This window comes from Culex pipiens, chromosome 3, assembly GCF_016801865.2.
Source record: "Culex pipiens pallens isolate TS chromosome 3, TS_CPP_V2, whole genome shotgun sequence".
NCBI classification, from domain to species: domain Eukaryota; kingdom Metazoa; phylum Arthropoda; class Insecta; order Diptera; family Culicidae; genus Culex; species Culex pipiens.
Genome location: NC_068939.1, coordinates 79370868 through 79389603, shown reverse-complemented (window position 1 = coordinate 79389603; position 18736 = coordinate 79370868). Strand labels below are relative to the sequence as shown.

The window sequence follows — 18736 nt, the reverse complement described above, 5'->3', positions numbered from 1 at the left end:
CTGGGCACCCTAGTGCAGCACCCAATCGAGAGAAAATACCTCCCAGACTGAGAGCAAAAATGTACAGTGAACAGACTGAGTCAAGAAGTTTTTATTCCCAAGAACTTCTTAAATATATTCACGCATAAAAAAACAGATTACCGGAACACATCAAGACCTTTGTTTTGTGGGTATTCATAACAACATGAACAACATTATTCTCTCAGACAAAATATATACTTTTTAACACTCGGTCGGTTGTTGTTTTTTAAATTATAAAAAAAAACAACTAAATTATAGTGTAATAGGCTGAGGTAAAAACGTTGTTTTTTTCGATAAAACTGATATTGTTTTGAAATTTCTTATAGTGTTATTATTTTGCATTGAATGAGTCAATGTTTCAAATCTTGATTAAATTTTCAAAAGGTCCTATCTGCATAGGAAACCCGTGACTCATAGGTAGTTATGAAAATTTACTAGAAATATTCAAAATCATTTTATAATTTGGGTGCAAAGCACAATACGCAAATGGCACTCATTCGACAGTCGCTGTGGCAGGCAGCACAAAACGAAACCTGCATAAAAACAAAACCACGTTTGCGACGTTTGCGCGTAAAACGAGTACCAGTGTTTGGAATGGGGGAATACAAATATACAAGAGGGTTATTTAATGCGATACTAGCGCCTCTCGTGGAATATTGTTCGTTTGCAGAAGTTGGAAAGCATACTGGTAAAGTGTGATAAAGTTTAAAATGTAGACTGATTTTTCCTTATTAGATCGAACAGCGAAAATAATAAATCATGTTTTTTTTTTCTATGAATGGCTTCAGATATTAGTTTCAGATATCATTCATGCGTTCTGTTTTACAAAAAAAAAAATTAAGAAATTTATTAATTTTGATTGTTTTTTGCTGAACCGGTAATTAATGAAATAGGGGTTATCCAGGTCAATGGCTTTTTGAAAAGCTGTAAAAATTCTCTATATTTTGGTTTTTTGAACTTTGCTGATACGAAAAAAAAAAATAAAAATAAAGATAGTGTTTTTTGTCAAATCAAGTCAAATCAAAGTGAAATAAAAATCACCAAAATTTGTTTTACCATCTATCATTTTTTTCAGTGTATTCCTTATCCATACCTACCGAAGACTGAAGACACCAAATCGATCAAAAAATTCTTTCAAAAGATAAATTTTTTTGAATTTTTAAATATTTTTAAATTATATGGACAAAATAATGATGTAAAATGGCTTCTTTTTGCATACCGAAGACACCAAAAAAGTTTCAGTCGGATTAAAAAATACAAAATTAAAATTATGAAAAAACCTATTTCGTAGAAAATTGCTCAAAAGCAAATATGTAAATTTAGTGTATTGGAAGTTTTAAAATACTTCATATTTTAAACGGTTAACAAAAATTGATTGGAAAATAAACAAATTTATGATTTTTTAAGTAAGGATCTTCTTTGTTTTTTTGGCTTTTTTTTTTGTTCGCTAAAATCCAGTCACGACGTTCTACCAGAATTCTAGCAGAGTTCTTACAGAGCTGTATATTCTTACAGCATTCGAGCAGAAATTTTCCACCGTTCTAGCAGGATTCTGGCAGAACCAGCTCTGCTAGTATATTTCGTGACTGGGAACTATAAAAAATATTCTTAATAACCTGGTCAGGTGAAAAGGGTTGTAATACATTAGAACATTAGAACATCTAAAAGACAATAGTTTATTGGTCCTTTAAAAAAAAAACTCTAGATTTGAAGTTCATTCAATCCTGATCTTCAAAATTTTTAATTATAAAAAGTGTACAGCATTGCAATTTATTTGTTTATTGCCAAAGACTTCGAATAGGGGAGAGTATAGATTGATCCCCGGGACACTTGATCCCTAGCCTGTATCGCGTCAGAGTGTGGGTAAAAAAATTATGCTATGTTCTAGAAAGTTGTGTGGAATCTATTCAAACTCACTGCAGAATACGAAAGAAAAATTTAGAAAAAAATGTTCAGATTGAGTTATTTTGCCTTAAAACATTCACATTTCATGTTTTATATTATTTTGGCCTAAGCCATGTTTTACATTCTCTTCGCCTAAATTTTTCGATTTTTTTTATTTTTCCCATGTTCAGGAGGTCATTTTGTGCAATTATGTTTTTCTTGTTTTGTTTTTAGATTTTAAATTTTCATTTATCTAGTTTAGTTTATGTTTGTTTTTGGTAGTATTTGGCCACCTCCTATCATTACATTTTGCCTATTTAATTTTTTCATGTTTTTACAGTCACTTTTTTTTTGCTTTTCTTCTCATTTTCTGCTATAAAATGGCACCATTATCATTTAAAATGTATAAAAATGCGTAGAGGCAAAGTCTGTGACACTAGAAAAATTACTGCATAAATACTTCTTTTTACTGAAAATATAGGAAATGTTAGTAAAAAAACACAGCCAAACTTGACCCCTAAATAAATGTCATTTTTGAAAACATTGGCAAAGTCACATAAAACAAGTAAAGCTTCCAACCCTAAAATTTTAAGAGTTCTTCTTTCCAATGCTTTTTAAAGATCAAAAATTGGTTGAAAAATGGATGTTTGGCGATTTTTTAAATCGAAGCCCGTCTAAAGACGGGGTTGGGTTGTAGAGGGTTAAAAGAATGATTGCAACATGATTATTAAGATGCATTATGTTTCTATTAGTTAATATAAACAGCAATGAAATTTGCTCAAAGTAATTGCTCTAAATCTATTCAGTTGTGCCTTTTCCATCCCGCGTTACATCCTGTATCAAACGATCAAGGTCAGCAAAACTATCCGTGTAAAAATCAGGAACATTTTCGTCATTCTCCAGTGTTTCAACCATTTCGCGACTGGTTCCTCCAGAGAGCACCAGCAACGTCTGGAATCCAGCGAACCGCCCGAAAATCACATCCTGAGCAATCATATCGCCCACGAACAGTACCCGATGATTTTGTGTGATTTGCAAATGATTTTTCAGCTGCTCGGCCAAGCGAGGACTTGGTTTTCCTAGAATTACTGCTTTTCTGTTGGTACTTTGTTCTAACACACTAAAGTATTGGCTCATGCCGGTCACATCCACCAGAGGGGTTACGAATATTCGTGGACTGATTGCTCCAGCAATCAGCAAACAGTTGGGGTCATTTTTCAAGTACAACTCGGCGCGAAACAATTTCATATGGTTGAAGTTGAAATCGTTGTCAAATATGACTGCTTTCACTGGTAATTTGTCATCAATAGTGCTCACGATAATGTCAACGGACTCCGGGAGAGGATCGCTAGGCTAGAATCAATCGCAAATTAAATTTTATTATTCAGAAAAAGTCCAGTATCGAAAAACTTACCCCACTGATGACCTCATAGCCAGCTTTCCTAAGAATGTCCATGAAGGTTTTTGAGCATATCGCGAAGATTAATCCTTGAAAATTGATTGACTGCAAGTGTCTTACTACACTTATTGCCGGACAAACGATGTCGTCTTCACTCGCCGAATGTCCTAATCCGGCAATTTGTTCCTGATACCTTTCCAGAGATTTTGCTCCATTATTCGAGACAAAAACGATACGTTTTCCAGCATCCTTCAAGGCTCTAATGGCACGATCAGCTCCTTCAAGAGGCTCATTCAAAGTCCACAAAACTCCTGCGTGAATCAAATGAAGTAATCTGTAAAACGTGAATCCCACTGAACTTCAAAAGAAACCATTTCTTCGTACCATCGCAATCAGTCAGGACGTAGTCAAAGGATTCCAGGAATCGACGCTTATCTTCCAAACTTAAATTTAGCAACCGCCGCATTGATGAGCTGTCTTGGAGAGGTGCAAACTGCTGTAATGACTCAGAAGGTGGTACGAAGTATACTAACAGTTTAGTTGGTTAACGTGCTTCTTTTTAAGGGTAAGACAGCATTTAATGGTCAGATTTTATACTGATATATTTGAAGATATGACACGCGAGATTATGGCACGGCATGCCGGCTATGCAGACCAGAATTGAATAGCTAGTGTGAGTGGTTTGAATTTGTGTTTTCTTTAACATTTAGACAACTACTTTGGATTTTTATCCAAGACAGTGGTTCTCAAACTATTTTGGCCTTGCAAAAACGATTAATTTTCTTGCTGTAACACAGTCAAAGGCAATTTCGCCTCCCTCTAAGCAAATTTGAACTTTTAGACTCCACTTGAAAATCAATTTTTCGACCAATTTTTGATCTTAAAAAAGAATTGGAAAGAAGAACTCTTGAAATTTTAGAAAATGTATGGGTTGGAAGTTTTACTTGTTTTATGTGACTTTGCTAATGTTTTAAAAAATGTCACTTTTTTAGGTGTCAACTTTGGCTGTGTTTTTTACTAACATTTCCTATATTTTAAGTAAAAAAAAGTATGCAGTAATTTTTCTAGTGTCCCAGACTATGCCTCTACGTATTTATTTAAAGTTTAAATGATAATGGTGCCATTGTATAGCAGAAAATGTGAAAAACAAGCAAAAAAATGAAAATGTGGCTATAAAAACATGAAAAAAAATAGATAGGCAAAATGTAATGATAGAAGGTGGTAGAATAGTCCAAATACTACCAAAAACAAACATAAACTAAACAAGATAAATGCAAATTAAAATACTAAAAATGAAACAAGAAAAACATAAAACAAGAGAAGTAAAATTGTTCGTACAACAAAAGTTGCTCATAATGACCTCCTGAACAAAGGAAAAATAAAAATGTTCGAAAAAAAAATTTGGGCAGTAGAGGGTTAAAATTAAAAAAAAGTGATCAGAAATGGTTTTTAATCGTGTTTTTTACCGTTGTACATAAAAATTTACATAGGGTTTTAGGACCCTATTGTAGTTGAACACGGCCTATTGCCACTACATATTTTCAAATAAGATTTGGGCATAAAGTTGAACAAATTAATAAATTATGGAACCAAATTTTGCATTTCAATGTTCAAATCGTGAACTTGTGTCAAGCTATAGAATAAAAATACCGTAAAACGGGGTGACTTTGATAGGTTTGCGATTTTTCCGCAAAATGAAGAGTACAATTAAAATACGTAAGGAATGGTTAAGAAACATACTGACCGTGGTAGAGAAGTGTTCAAAGTACCTCAAGCAGAACTTTTCATAAAATTTTGACAAGTTTAAAAAGTTAGTTAACTATAATTAGAAAATGCTGATGAAAGTCATTATTTTAAAACTTCTCAAATTGTCATGATTTTCTCAATGAACATGATATTTAATCGGAAAACGGAATGCATTTTCGGATTCTTTGGACAATTTTCCACTAGGAGAAGGTTAAAAAAGTTTGTAAATAATAAATAATATGTGTTTTTGAAACACAATTAAAAAAAATCTCCAAATTTATAGGCAATTTTAGTTGAACAAATTTCATGTAAAATGTGAAAACTTGTGATTCGTGCTTTGAATTCAGTATAAAATGCAATATAAATCGATAATTTTACAAACAAAACTAGTTTTAACAAATTTCAGACAAAATTCCGACTTTTTAACAATTTTACCTAAAATTTATATGTATTTTGCTAAAAATCTTATACACTTAGTTAACTAAATATAAAAATTGATTTTTTTCTTAAAAACTATATCAGCTTCTTTAGTGATGGTACATTTAGCGTACAAATAAAGTTTGAACATCTTAAATATGATTTTTACAAGAAAAACTATGACTATCAAAGTCACCCCGGAATTAAAACTAAGAATTTTTAACGTAACTATTTTTCTAAACATTATTGAAAAAACTTTTTTTCCGAAATAGTGCATGGACTTTGTGTAGTCTACCCCAGTACATGTTTTAAAAATAAAAATCTTGAGAAAAACCTTACCTGTTGGAAAATATTCTAAACACAAATTGAAATCCTATCAAAGTCACCCCGGTTTACGGTAATCGTTTTGTACTTAGTGAAATAAGCTTTAGGGAGCGTTCTTTTATTACGTAACGCAGTTGGGGGGAGGGGAGGGGGTCGGAGATCGTGTTACGCTCCAAACATTTTTTTAAAATTTGTATGGAAATTTTGTTATGAGGGGGGGGGGGGGGGTCTTAAAATTCATTATTTGCATTACCTAATAAAAGAACGCTCCCAATTATCTTTGTGAACAATAATATCACAAATTCAAGCTTAATTTTAGGACCCAATTATATTGCCCTTGGCTTTAGTTGGAAGGTGATACCCTCCTGGAAAGCAAATAAGTTAATATCAATTAACCAACGCGTTCAATTGAATGCGACCAATGGGAAATTGAACGAGCTTTCCGATAAACAGATTTTCTGGATTTTGGGAAACATTCATTGTTCTAAGATGTAATTTTCATTCAAAATCCCGAAAAACTTATTTTTCATCGAAAAAATACAAAAAATAGCTTCAAAACTGCTGCCGTTTTTCGTTACTTAACAGTACAAAAATTATATGAACACACAATTTTTTTTTGTGTTTTAAGAATTTTATACATGTTCTATTATGTCGTAGAGCTGACAATTTAAAAAAAAGCATAAAATAGGGTTATGCTTGTAAAAATCACGAGTTACCGCGCTTTTAGGAAAACATGTTTTGAAAAAAATGCTCGTTGTCGATCATGGCCGTTCAAGATCACCCGTGACAGACACGAACAAAGAAACAAAAAGTAACTTTTTCAAAACTTTTTTTGAAGAGTCGCGGTTACTTGTGATGGTTACAAACAAACCCCTAATGTTTATACATCAAAATTTTTGAAATTGTCTGCTCTAATTTTTATTAATTATTGTTACACTGAAAACAATAACTATGTAAAGTTACAAAAAACACTAAATTTGAAAATCATTTTTTAAATGTGAAAATAGGACCCTTTTGGAGTATTGCAGATTCAAAAGTACATTTAATTTCCCTTCTCCTTTCTTTTTACGGTTGAGTACCTTAATTCTTTTTTAATTAAAAAAAAATGCATTCTCGTCCATTTCTGCCGAATTAGTTACTGATGTAAAGATTGAAAATTATGGAAACAAAGAGTTTATACAGTTAATGGAAAAATAATTTTATAAGAGTATTTGACCATTTTTTCTTGCAATTTATGATCAAAACCTACAGCTTTGCCGAAGAAACCACATTGGTCTGTGCATTCCTACTAGAGATACAGATTTTCGAATATTTCCATAACTTTTTGTTAGAAAAGAGCCTTTATTTGAATGGGATATTGAATGGAGAAAATAATCACACAAAACGGCTTATTTGAACATAAGTTTCATATAAAAACAAATTTGAAAAAAAAAACTTAAGTCATTTTTGGTCATCCTGTGCAGATTATTAAATTTTAAATCAATATCAATTTTATTGCATTTTCTGTGTACCATTTATCAGTGGAATCAATCGCTTATCGTCGATATTTTTCGAAGAAAGGGAACATGTTGGTTGGTTAGGGATGGATGAATTATTTCTGTTTTTAAAACACATTTTTCAAAGCTCCCGAAAAATCCAACCGAAAATATTTAAAGAAATAGTTGGTCGTGGTTCTTTTTAACTTTCTAGACATGCTTTGTTGTTCACTCCATCAGTCACGTGCAGTTCAACGGCGCTCAATTGAACTTAATCTTCACCGACTTCGAGCGCTTAATTCTTCCACATATTCGCTGCCAGTACTACTTCGCGTACACTCTACTTGTGGTTAATAAACCACAGCTGGAGGTGAGGTATTCCTGGTACGCTTCGCAAATATTATTAGTACGACTCAAGCCGCCGACCGCGCCACAACAGCAGACTCTACACACGATGACTAAGCGTTTGCTGGACCTCAGTCTGGAAGATAAGCAACGATTTGTGGCGTCATTCGACTACGTTCTGACCGATTGTGATGGTAATTTTTGGAAGGGTTTGCTACACTTTTGGAGAAAATTAAAGTTTCATTTCGACTACAGGAGTTGTTTGGAACTTTCACGGTCCGATTGAGGGAGTTGGACGGGCTATTGGAGTCCTGAAGGATGCCGGCAAGAAGGTCGTTTATGTGTCGAATAACAGCGTTCGGACGTTGGAGAACTACAAGGAACAGGTGCACAACCTGGGTCATGAACTTGCCGAAGAGGACCTCATCCATCCGGCCATCAGCGTGGTCAGGTACCTCAAGTCAATCAACTTCCAAGGGCTGATCTATGCCATTTGTGCGGAACCATTCCTGAAACTGCTCAAAGAAGCCGGCTTCGAAGTCATCACAGGAGTGAGTCAACTATTTGAGTTTACCATGCAATTTAGAAGGGTTGACTTGTTCTTATTTTAGCCCAACGAACCCCAGCCCGAGTCGCTGCGACTTATCATTCCCGTAATTCGCGATAAGAAACCGGTGAAGGCTGTCATTGTGGATCACGACTTCAACTGCAATCATACCAAGCTGTTGCGCGCCGAAATGTACCTGAAAAGTGACCCGAACTGTCTGTTGATCGGAGGGGGGATCGACTGCCGGGTTTCGGTGACGCCCAACTTCACCGTCCTGGGGGCGGGCTATTACCTGGAAATGTTGGAAAAAAGTATCGGACGAAAGGCGACCATCCTGGGCAAGCCGGGTCAACCGCTGGGGGAGCAGCTGAAGAAGCAGTTCGGAATCGAGCAGGACAAGCGAGCGTTGTTCGTGGGCGATATGATTGCGCAGGATGTGGCGTTTGGAAAGGTGGCCGGATTTCAGACGTTGCTAGTGTTGACTGGTGGGACTAGCAAGTCGGATTTGGATGCTGGCTGTGAGAAGGAATATGTTCCAGATTTTTATACGGAAAGTTTTGCTGATTTGGGAAGAGTAGTGGAAGAAGTTTTGGCTGCAAGTAAAAAACATAATTTGTAGCATCAGTCAGTCGAGTTGACATCACGGACAAATAAATTGTTTTAATTTAAAGTAACTTTTAAGAAACGCATCACACATAATTCAAAAATAGCCAAAACTATTAATACAGCTAGGATTAAGTAGACGTGAGCAGAAGAGCAATTCTCTACAAAATCGGCAGATTTCATGATATATTTTTTATATATTTTGAACTGACAAAAACATAATAGGAATCTTCCCAACCACCAAAATAGCTATTTTGCATGATTGGTTCGTCCATACATAATACTCATTGATACTCAAAAATATGTTTTTTTTTGGGAAAAGATAGTCCGATCGACCTGATGTCTTCAGAAAAATTGTAGGTTTTGATTAGAATGACTCAGAAAACAAATTCCACCCTAAAATCCTTTTTTAACATAGCATTTAACATTCAACAAAACTTCATACTTCAATTTTAACTGTGCCAATTTTGAGCCAAATTGATTAAGGTTCAAGGGTCGCTATTGATCGTTGAAGTTTGTATAGAAAAAATGGAAAAAATGTATGGAGAAAAGCAAAAATTTCAAAATTCTGTCAAAAGGTGGCCTTGAATGTGTCGGATAATTGTAACGTGAGAGATCCTTATGTACAATTTTATACTGAACAAACTTTGTCGAAGACCGCAAACGCTCCGAGTTAATCCTGACGAGTTCTAGCGATTTAAAGAAGCCGTATCTGTATTAAAAGATTTTTTTACCTACTTTAACGGTCTATTGCGACCCTTAAATCTTAACCGATTGACTCAAAATTGGCACAGTTACTTACTTTTACCCATAAAATCGAGCCAAGGGGGATCCAGACCCCAATGTACATTTTTATTAACGGAGAAATAAAGTAATAAAAAATAACATATTTTTTCACGATACCAAATTTTGCTCTTGCCAGTGTTGCAAAAGAGTGATATAAAAGCTATCAATTGATTATCTCTGCACCAAAAACATCCGAGAGTATAGCGGCCGTCCCTATAGCTTCTGAGATCTCTTCTTGTGTCTCGTGATTCCCAGCGATGTCATTCTCGCTCTATCATTCTTCCCCTTTTCCTCGACTATGCGCTCTCACCGCTGAGTCTCTCAATCTCTCAGAAAAATGCTATGAGAGATCGCGAGATGGCGATTAGGAGCCGACCACGCAAGACGTCCCGTTAAACTGCCTTTTGCGAAATTGGTTTTGTGGCGGCTTTTGTGGTTAATCACTGTTGCGGTAGCATGATCGTGGAAGCGGAAATGAGAGAGAAAAGGAAAATGTCAATCGCGAGTGTGTAAACACGAAAACGTGTTCGGCTATGTTCGGCGCTGAGAGCATCAATAAGGAGAGAAAAGCAGTTGTATTTGAGTCATGAATATTCAGGCGGGATAATTGTAGTTGCTGAGAGCTGATATTTTGATAATTTAACAACCCTGGCTCTTGCATAATCCTTCAAGACAAATTTCAAAGTTTTTAAAAATACCATAATTTGGTATTGATACCGTCATCTGGGGCGAATCGGGACTACAGTCTGAATAGGGACAGCACGTTTTGGAGCACTTGAAAGCTTGAAATTTGGAAATCGATTCACTATTTTTATTGATCTGTGCCTGTCTTATCCGAAAACAATTAAAAACGTCCAAAACTTAAGATGTAACAAGGCTAAAACTGCTGTCTCAATTCGCCCCATGTGTCCCGTTTCGCCCCAGATGACGGTACTAGAAAAAGGTATTATTACGCATTTCCCTTGTTATTTACCCCTGCTCGGCAATGTGTCCCGATTCCTCCTTTTTCATGAACCAACTATCCAGATAAGTTATCAGTATCATCTAATAAAACGATAATTTGACATTTTACGCTGCTTGATTTACATGATTCAGTTCGTTCCGAACAGTCGACCCTCACGTTACGATGAGCGGCAGCGACAGCAACTCTTCACCGATCTTATCACAGCGTTTGCTGGACTTAAGCCAGGAAGATAAGCGCAAATTTATAGATTCCTTCGATTACGTGCTGACGGATTGCGATGGTAAAGTGCAACTAGTTCAAAAGCCGTTTGCCGATACTAATTGGGATCAATTGATCGTTCAACAGGAGTTGTGTGGAATCTTTACGGACCAATTGAAGGTACTGGCCAGGCCATCGGAGCACTCAAGGCTGCTGGGAAGCGAGTAGTGTACGTTTCGAATAACAGCGTTCGACCGCTGGAAAACTACCAGGAGCAGATTCGAAAGCTGGGCCATGAAGTAACCGAGGAGGATCTTGTACACCCGGCTGTTAGTATTGTCAGGTATTTGAAGTCGATCAATTTCAACGGATTGATCTACGCGATTGGATCGAATGCTTTCCTGAAAACTTTAAGGGATGCTGGCTACGAAGTGCTCAGTGGGGTAAGCTAAGATGTGTATTTAAACAGTGGTGAATTAATCAAGTGCTGTATTACTTTAGCCCGACGACCCTCAACCGGAGTCACTGCAGGTTGTAATTCCCGTAATTCACGATAAGAAACCTGTCAAAGCGGTGATAGTGGACTATGACTTCAACTGCAGCCATATCAAGCTGTTACGAGCCGAGATGTACCTGAAATGTGATCAGGAGTGTCTGTTCATTGGAGGTGCAACGGACTACCGGGTCGTGTTTACGCCAACTTATAGCTCGATCGGAACGGGATATTACACGGAAATTTTGGAACGGAGCGTTGGGAGGAAGGCAGTTACGCTGGGGAAACCTGGAACTCACTTGGTGCAACAGTTGAAGGAGTATTACGGAATCGAGCAGGATAAACGGGTGCTGTTCGTGGGAGATATGATTGCACAGGATGTGGCCTTTGGAAAGGTGGCCGGGTTTCAGACGCTGTTGGTGCTTACGGGAGGTTCTAGTAAGGCAGAATTGGATGCCTTGGGTGACGGGGACAACGTACCAGACTATTACACAGAAAGTTTTGCGGATTTGGAAATAGTATTTAAAAAATAAGCCGTTGTGTAATTGACTTACGTTTTCGCATATTGACTTTTCTTTGTATTTTTAATCTTGGATGAAATTTTGTCCATGCAATCCCTTTGTCCATATAGGGGACAGTGGGGCAAGATGATCGTTAGGGCAAGTGGAACAATCGCTTGTACGATCGTTATTCTTGCAATTTTGATATTTCTAGTATGAGGAATTGTTACTAGCAATGCTCATTCTGCGATTAGCAGAGCAGCGAGTCAGACGTGCGTCAGAAGTGCTAAAAAGTACAAAAAAATGCTTCACGTCAAGAAAAAGAGGCGGTCCTCACCAGCAGAATCGGCAGATTTGAAGAAGCTAAAGAATGCTGATGCGCTACCAGCAAAGCCAGGCAGTTTGAGCAATGACGCTCAAAATTCATCTTGAAACCATTTCATCGGATTCGGTGCGAAAGTGGCTGACCGGATTTATCAAATCTGGTGCTTTACGGGCTTCAATTCGCTTGTGTGCTGATGTGTGTGTGTGTGTTTGGTGTGTGTGTGGTCCAATCCAATACCCGCTAACCGGTAGCGAAATTATGGGAAAGTATAATTTGTATCAGACTTTGAATATGCCGAATCCTGATACAACTTATCTCAGTCCCGGGTATTAGGTGGTGATAGCCCTCGCGCTGCTTCCAACGACCCATTTCAGAATGACAGAGCTCCTTGCGGTCCAATTCCGAGGTCGCTGGGCATTGTTCGGCCCCGCCTAAACATAGAAGCAAGCATCTGAAGGAAACTCGATCTATATTTAGACTTCCAATCCCCTCAGGCAAATCAGGGATCAGCGTGTATTTAATATGAGAAGATAACATATTTCAAAACTACGGATCAATTCACTACTAGAGTGTAAACCTTCTGATGGCCGACTGCTTAGCGTCCCAGACCACCTATCCAAAGGTGTGAGTTCGAATCCCACCTGATTCATTTTAGTTTTTATTCATATTCAAATTCCTGATTTCAAAGTTCAAAGGTACCGGCCGGGATTTGATCCATGAACCTTCTGCTTGGGAGACAGAAGCCGTAACCATTAAGCCACGGAGCCGGTTGTTCAACTCGCTTGTGTGCTGATGGACTCAAAATTCTGCTACCTACCAGAAAGGATTACAACTACGTTCGGGATTTCCTGAACAACACAAAGATTGAATACTACAGGGAGAGAGAGCTGCACTGCTACGGGTCGGTCGTGTGTGCTGTCACGGGCATAATTTTTTTACGATTTCTATGTGAAAAATATTAAGTTTAACAGTGAAAAGTTATTCATCCGTCGCGGAAAATGTTTCTACGTACGAATAATGTGGAATTCAAGTGATTCTTGAGAAAAAAAGTGCAATTTTTGTGATTTTTGTTTCAATTTGGAGCAGGAGGAAAATGGCGTCATGTTTTAGCACTTGTTGGGCTACGCCATCCGGAGAGAGGAAACTTAGTGGTGTTAGTGTATCTATAATTTTCTCTCGCGAAAATGGTTGTGAAAAAGCAGAGTACAGAGAGAAACAGTTTTTTTTTGCCGCGCTCTCCTGGCTCCTCGCTCTTCCCGGAAAAGAAGGCACTTGAGTGCCGAGAGAACATGCTGGCGTGTATGACAGTGTTGGTGTTGGTGTAACGGAGGCGACCAACAACAGCAGCTTGACTTGGCGGCGTGATTGCGGAGGAAGCTGCAGCTTGAAACCCACATGGCGCTACTGCTCCGGACCCGGTGAGAGCGTTCTATTTATGTTTATGTTTTGTTTTGTTTCTCGTCATGAATGGTGTTAGTGTGAGCAAGCGAAAGATCGTGATTACGATGTGAGAGAATGAGTGATTGGATGTATGTGTGTGTGCTTCTCTTCCCGAATACCACAGTTGACTCACAGTAGAGGTCACAAACTCACAGATCGAGTCGGTGTCAAATTCAATTTTCGTATTTTGAAGTAGAACTACGCCGCGTCTTTTGTATTTTTATTTTTTTATGCTTTTAACAGTTCACGTCGCGTTCGTCGCGGAAGGTTTCCGTTGTCGTCGTTCGTTTTACCTCGTGTTTGTTTGTTTTTTGCTTTTCTTCGGTTAATTGTTCGGCTAGAGACACCAATGTAGAAAATAATAAATGCACAGTATATTTTCCCGGCGATTCAGTCTTTCCACAGCCGGCTGTCTAAGAATGAATCGATTTTAATTTAACACCAAAATTTCTCTTACTATTTACTCGATACAGCCGGCTGTATGAGTTTAAAACCTACCTAAACGTAAAATTGAAAATATATAAATCATTATTTTCCTCAGTACAGCAGGCTGACTGAGTATAATAATCTATTATTATTAACTTATAAATCATAAATCTTTAAATCATCCACATTACTCATTACAGCCGACTGTATGAGTTTAATATCATAAAACATAAACCACTTTTTATCAACCCGCAATACCTTTCGAGGTATATCCTAGGGTCCTACCTTTCTACTAACATTGAGTCCAAAACCACCCTACAAACATCTATACCCCTAAGGTGACGCAGGGATCCTTGCGCACTTTAGATAGGTGTTTACTAACATTCCTTCCGCTCCCCAAAGGATAGCTTAGACCCGGCAAGGACCCCCTTATGCCCTGGGCTGTATTACACACTCATCAAAAGATGAAGACATGGTATCTCCCGTGTTGGATTATTGTTCCGGATGAGGGTCTAACACAACCAGACCAAACAGTGGGATAAGCGTTGTGGAGCCATCCGTGGATAGGGCGTCCTCAAATGCTAATGCTAATGCTAATGCTAACACAAAGATTGAATACTACAGCCATGACGACCCAGGTAAACGCCCCATGGAACAGGTCCTCCGTGGCCTGTACGACATGGATGTGAGGCAGCAAGCGACAACCAGGCACCAACCAAATCGTCGAAAGACACCACCAGCATTCACGGACGTGGATTTTCTTGCTTTGGCGTCACCAGGAGCGGGATCTGCTCGAGTGGTTCCAAATCTGCAGCCATTGCCGATGAATCAACGGCAAAAAGTTGCAGAGAATACAACACCTCCTGGCTTCAGTCAGCAACCGAGGGAAAACCAACCAACATCAACGGGTGAAGGCAGTAGTGACCTGTTTTCACCACAAGAACTTCTGAATATTATCATCGAGATGACAACAACACTGCGTGGTTGCAAAACTCGTGCGGAACATGTAAGAAAGCTTGGAGGATTTATCTTAAAATACAGTTCGTAGTTTACTCGTTCTAATTATTTTGAATATATCAATGAATTGACTTCTAAAAAAACGAAACTATTGGCACTACGCCCCCCGGGGCATGGCCTTCCTCTAACGTGGGATTTCTGCTCCAGCGCCTCTGACGAGACAGGAGAAACCGGGACCGACGTTTTACTTCACCATCCGATAGAAGCTCAGTGGATAAGGCGGGAATCGAACCCGCGTCTCATAGCATTGACTTCTATTTCCATTAAAATTTTGATAATTTTTTGATAGATGAAGGATTGTATGGGACTTCGGATAATTTATTCGTTTTTTTTTACTTTTAATATCAAATTCGAGTTCTGTGAACCAATTCTAGTCAACATTGAATAAATAGTTGATTGTCTATTAAAATTCAAAATGATTTTTTCTCATTATTTCATAGCCACCATTTTGGCCGCCATCTTGGATTTAAATATTCTAAATTTCATTCTAAATCAATTCTAGAGTTTTTTTAAAGTCCTATAAACAAAATTTTCAATATTTGTGTTTGAGTGTTTTCAGAACCGCCTTGAATCAGGGGTATACAAAAACACTAAAAAAGCAAAAATTGAATATTTTGTGTATAGAACCTTTTAAAAAACTTCACACTTAAGAGTAGTTTAGGATGAATCGAAGGGACATTTCCCCGAATGCCACTTCCCCGAAAAGACACTTCCCCTAATAGTCATTTCCCCGAATTCCATTTACCCGAATTTCCCATTTCCCCTAATCGTCCACATCCCCGAATGCCATTTTCCCGAATGGGCCACTTACCCGATTAGTCATATCCCTGAATAGTCATTTCCCCGAACGCGGTCAAGCGAAATGCTCGGTGCCCAGGAGCGCGTATTTTATACGAAAAAAATGATGGCAATTTTTATCACATCAAACTACATATAATATTTCTTGAAAGGTTCGTATTGGCCTTGAATGATCAACTTTCTTTTTGGCTTCATTCAGAACAGAACATTTTAGGAGGGAAGGGGTGTTGAAAGGTTTTTTTTTCATTCAAATACATTGAATATTGTTTCAGACTTTTTTTTTATATATATTCTCAAAACAAATACTTTTTTCTTATAGACATAATAATAATAATGCAATAGAAGTTTTGTTATTTTTTAAGATTTGAAAAACATACCGTGCGATTTTCGTAGTACAGAACCCCGTTCACACTGATCATTTTATTCACATAGCTGGTTTGAGATTTGGCGAAAAGTATAATCAACAAAAACATAAAAAAAATTTGTACCAGCCTTATGTACCTATTGTTAGATTTTTGGGTTCTTGACCAAAATATGAAAAAAGACAAAATTCCTTGCAAATTTCTCAAAAACAACATCTAATTATGCGGTTGAATACAAATGATAATTGAACAAAAAAAATCTAGTATAGTCCAGACTCGATTATCCGAAGGCCTCGGAAAAATTTCACTTCGAATAATCGAAACTTCGGATAATCGAATCACGAATTTTTTTTTTGCAATTCCGTCGTGAAACTACTTACTTTTCCTGTCATTCTTGAGCGACGAAATAGCCTACTTTTCTGTACCAAAAATAACAGAATCGAATAGCAACACTTTTCAAAATAAATGCTGAAAAGTAACACTTTTCAACATTTTTTTGATTTAAACGATTTATTGACAAAATACATGAAAATTCGACTTAAAATTTCACTCAATGGGTGTTTTTCGAAATTGCAATAAATGTTGTATGGAACTCGTTGCAAAACTTGATTTTTTCAGCACTCGTCGTATTTATCCAACTCGGTGAACCTCGTTGGATAAATGTACGACTCGTGCTGAAAGAATCCTCTTTTTGCAACTTGTTGCATAAACTACTATTTTTGATGCCTAAGTATGACCAATAAACTAGGTTAAAGTCATTTGAAACTTTTAAATCCAAGATGGCAGCCAATATGGCGGTGTTGAAATATTGAAAAAAATGCATTTTATTATTTAATAGGCAATCAACTATTCAAATTTGACTAAAATGGGGTTGCAGAACTCAAATTTAATGTTTAAGAAAAAAACGAAAAAAAAATTTTTTTTGTTCGTGATTCGATTATTCGAAGTCCCATACAAACCTTTGGATAATTGAACTTCGGATAATCGAGGCTTCGTATAATCGAGTCTGGACTGTGATTGGGTCCTAAAATTAAGCTTAAATTTGTAATATTATTGTTCACAACGATAAAGTTTATTTTTCTAAGTACAATGACCCTTTGAACGACCGCAAAGGATTTAAAATGGATTTTTAATTCATTTTTTTAAAATTCCTTTCACGGTTCTTCTAGGCAGAAAAGCTCCTACTTGACAGCTCGTTCCAAGGGGACCATACACAGAAAAAAAAGTTGAATTTTGGAATGTTGAAAATTTGGCAGGTTGAATATTACCTCTTTTTTGAGTAATATTACATAACAAATGTGTAAAAATATGAACCTGATGAATATTCATAACAAACTGATGAAAATTCATCATTTTCTGGGGTAAAATTAATCATTTTTTGACACGAAATCTGTCACATTTTCCTGATGAATATTACCTTAATTTTTTTCTGTGTAGTTGATCCATCGAAAAAAAATTGTCTTATCAATAACTTTTTTTCTGCATAAATTCGAAAGAAACGTTATCAGAAATGGTTTTTAATCGTGTTTCTTACCGTTGTTCATAAAAAGGGTTTAATACCCAATTTACAACATTTAATCAACAAAAAAAGCTGTTTGTTCGGTAAAATTGAGAAAGAAAATAACTGTTAGTCATGGAAAAAGGCTTTAGCGAATATGATGATTAGGGGATATGAAAATTCGGGACAGTTTAAATTTAAATAAATGGCAATTGGCGTAAGTGTCACTTCGGGGAAATAACCGATTAGGGGAAATGGCATTAGGGGAAATGATATTCGGGCAAATGACATTCGGGAATGTGGCTGATTAGGGGAAGTGGTATTCGGGGATGTGGCCAATTAGGGGAAATGATTTTCGGGGAAATGGCATTCAGGGAAATGTCATTCGGGGAAATGAGCTAGACCCTTTAGGATACCTATGCTCGACAATAAAAAATAAGGCAACACATTTTTTTTTGTTTTGTTTCGATTATCCAAAGTGATCACAAGGCCTTCCAACAATCGAGTTTTGACTGTATTTCATCACCCCTGATTTGGTTGTTTGATTTAATGTATCCAAAACACTTTTGTTCACTATCCACTTAGTATAAAAATTTATATACCTTTAAAATTGAAAACAAAGTTGAACAGGTCAATCAATTTTAAAATGACATAAATAGAACACACGTAAAAGGCTTTGTGTAAATTTGAACAAAATAATGAAAGTTTTGATTACTTAGGGTTTTTCCGTATTCATAAAATCTTCTTGAACTATTGTAAATTGAAAACGTTAATAAACGTAACTCTCTTTATAATAAAAAGTGTATCAAATCATTAGATGGTTATACAAAAGTTAGTTTTTTTAGTTAGTTAGTGGTTAACCATCAATTAAATTTGGTAAATTGGCCAACATCTCCACAAAACGATTTGCTCCAAATTCTGCCAGCAATTTACTCCACTTTTTTAACACTTTGAAAGATTCCCATTACTTCTCACGTGCGGGGTCATTACTATGAGCAATGTCTTCGTAACACTAACACACCTCCAAGCTTAAAAGCGTAATTCCCTCCTCCTTCCCCTCCTAAAGGAAGTCCTCCCATCTCCCTTCAGAATCTCTACTCTTCAAAAGCAACACGTGGTGTAGTACACTACTATCAGGGCAGGAAGAAAGCAAGAAAAAGTTCCTTCC

The 18736-nt window shown here is 36.9% G+C and overlaps 3 protein-coding genes across 3 annotated transcripts; 2 read left to right on the top strand and 1 right to left on the bottom strand.

The window, feature by feature from the left end:
• Positions 1–1780: 1780 nt before the first annotated feature.
• Positions 1781–3839, bottom strand: LOC120422653 (uncharacterized). Its single transcript, XM_039586158.2, has 3 exons — positions 3689–3839; positions 3320–3615; positions 1781–3258 (listed from the first exon to the last, which is right to left on the bottom strand). The coding sequence occupies exons 1-3, from the start codon at positions 3768–3770 to the stop codon at positions 2704–2706; spliced, it is 933 nt and encodes a 310-aa protein (XP_039442092.1). The 5' UTR covers positions 3771–3839; the 3' UTR covers positions 1781–2703.
• Positions 3840–7356: 3517 nt separating this feature from the next.
• LOC120422622 (uncharacterized) lies at positions 7357–9646 on the top strand. Its single transcript, XM_052709917.1, has 4 exons — positions 7357–7362; positions 7481–7805; positions 7867–8162; positions 8223–9646. Exons 1-4 carry the CDS (start codon positions 7357–7359, stop codon positions 8775–8777), a joined length of 1182 nt encoding a protein of 393 aa, XP_052565877.1. The 3' UTR covers positions 8778–9646.
• A 913-nt stretch (positions 9647–10559) lies between these two features.
• On the top strand, positions 10560–11771 carry LOC120422642 (uncharacterized). Its single transcript, XM_039586144.2, has 3 exons — positions 10560–10791; positions 10857–11152; positions 11211–11771. The coding sequence occupies exons 1-3, from the start codon at positions 10674–10676 to the stop codon at positions 11733–11735; spliced, it is 939 nt and encodes a 312-aa protein (XP_039442078.1). The 5' UTR covers positions 10560–10673; the 3' UTR covers positions 11736–11771.
• Positions 11772–18736: the final 6965 nt, after the last annotated feature.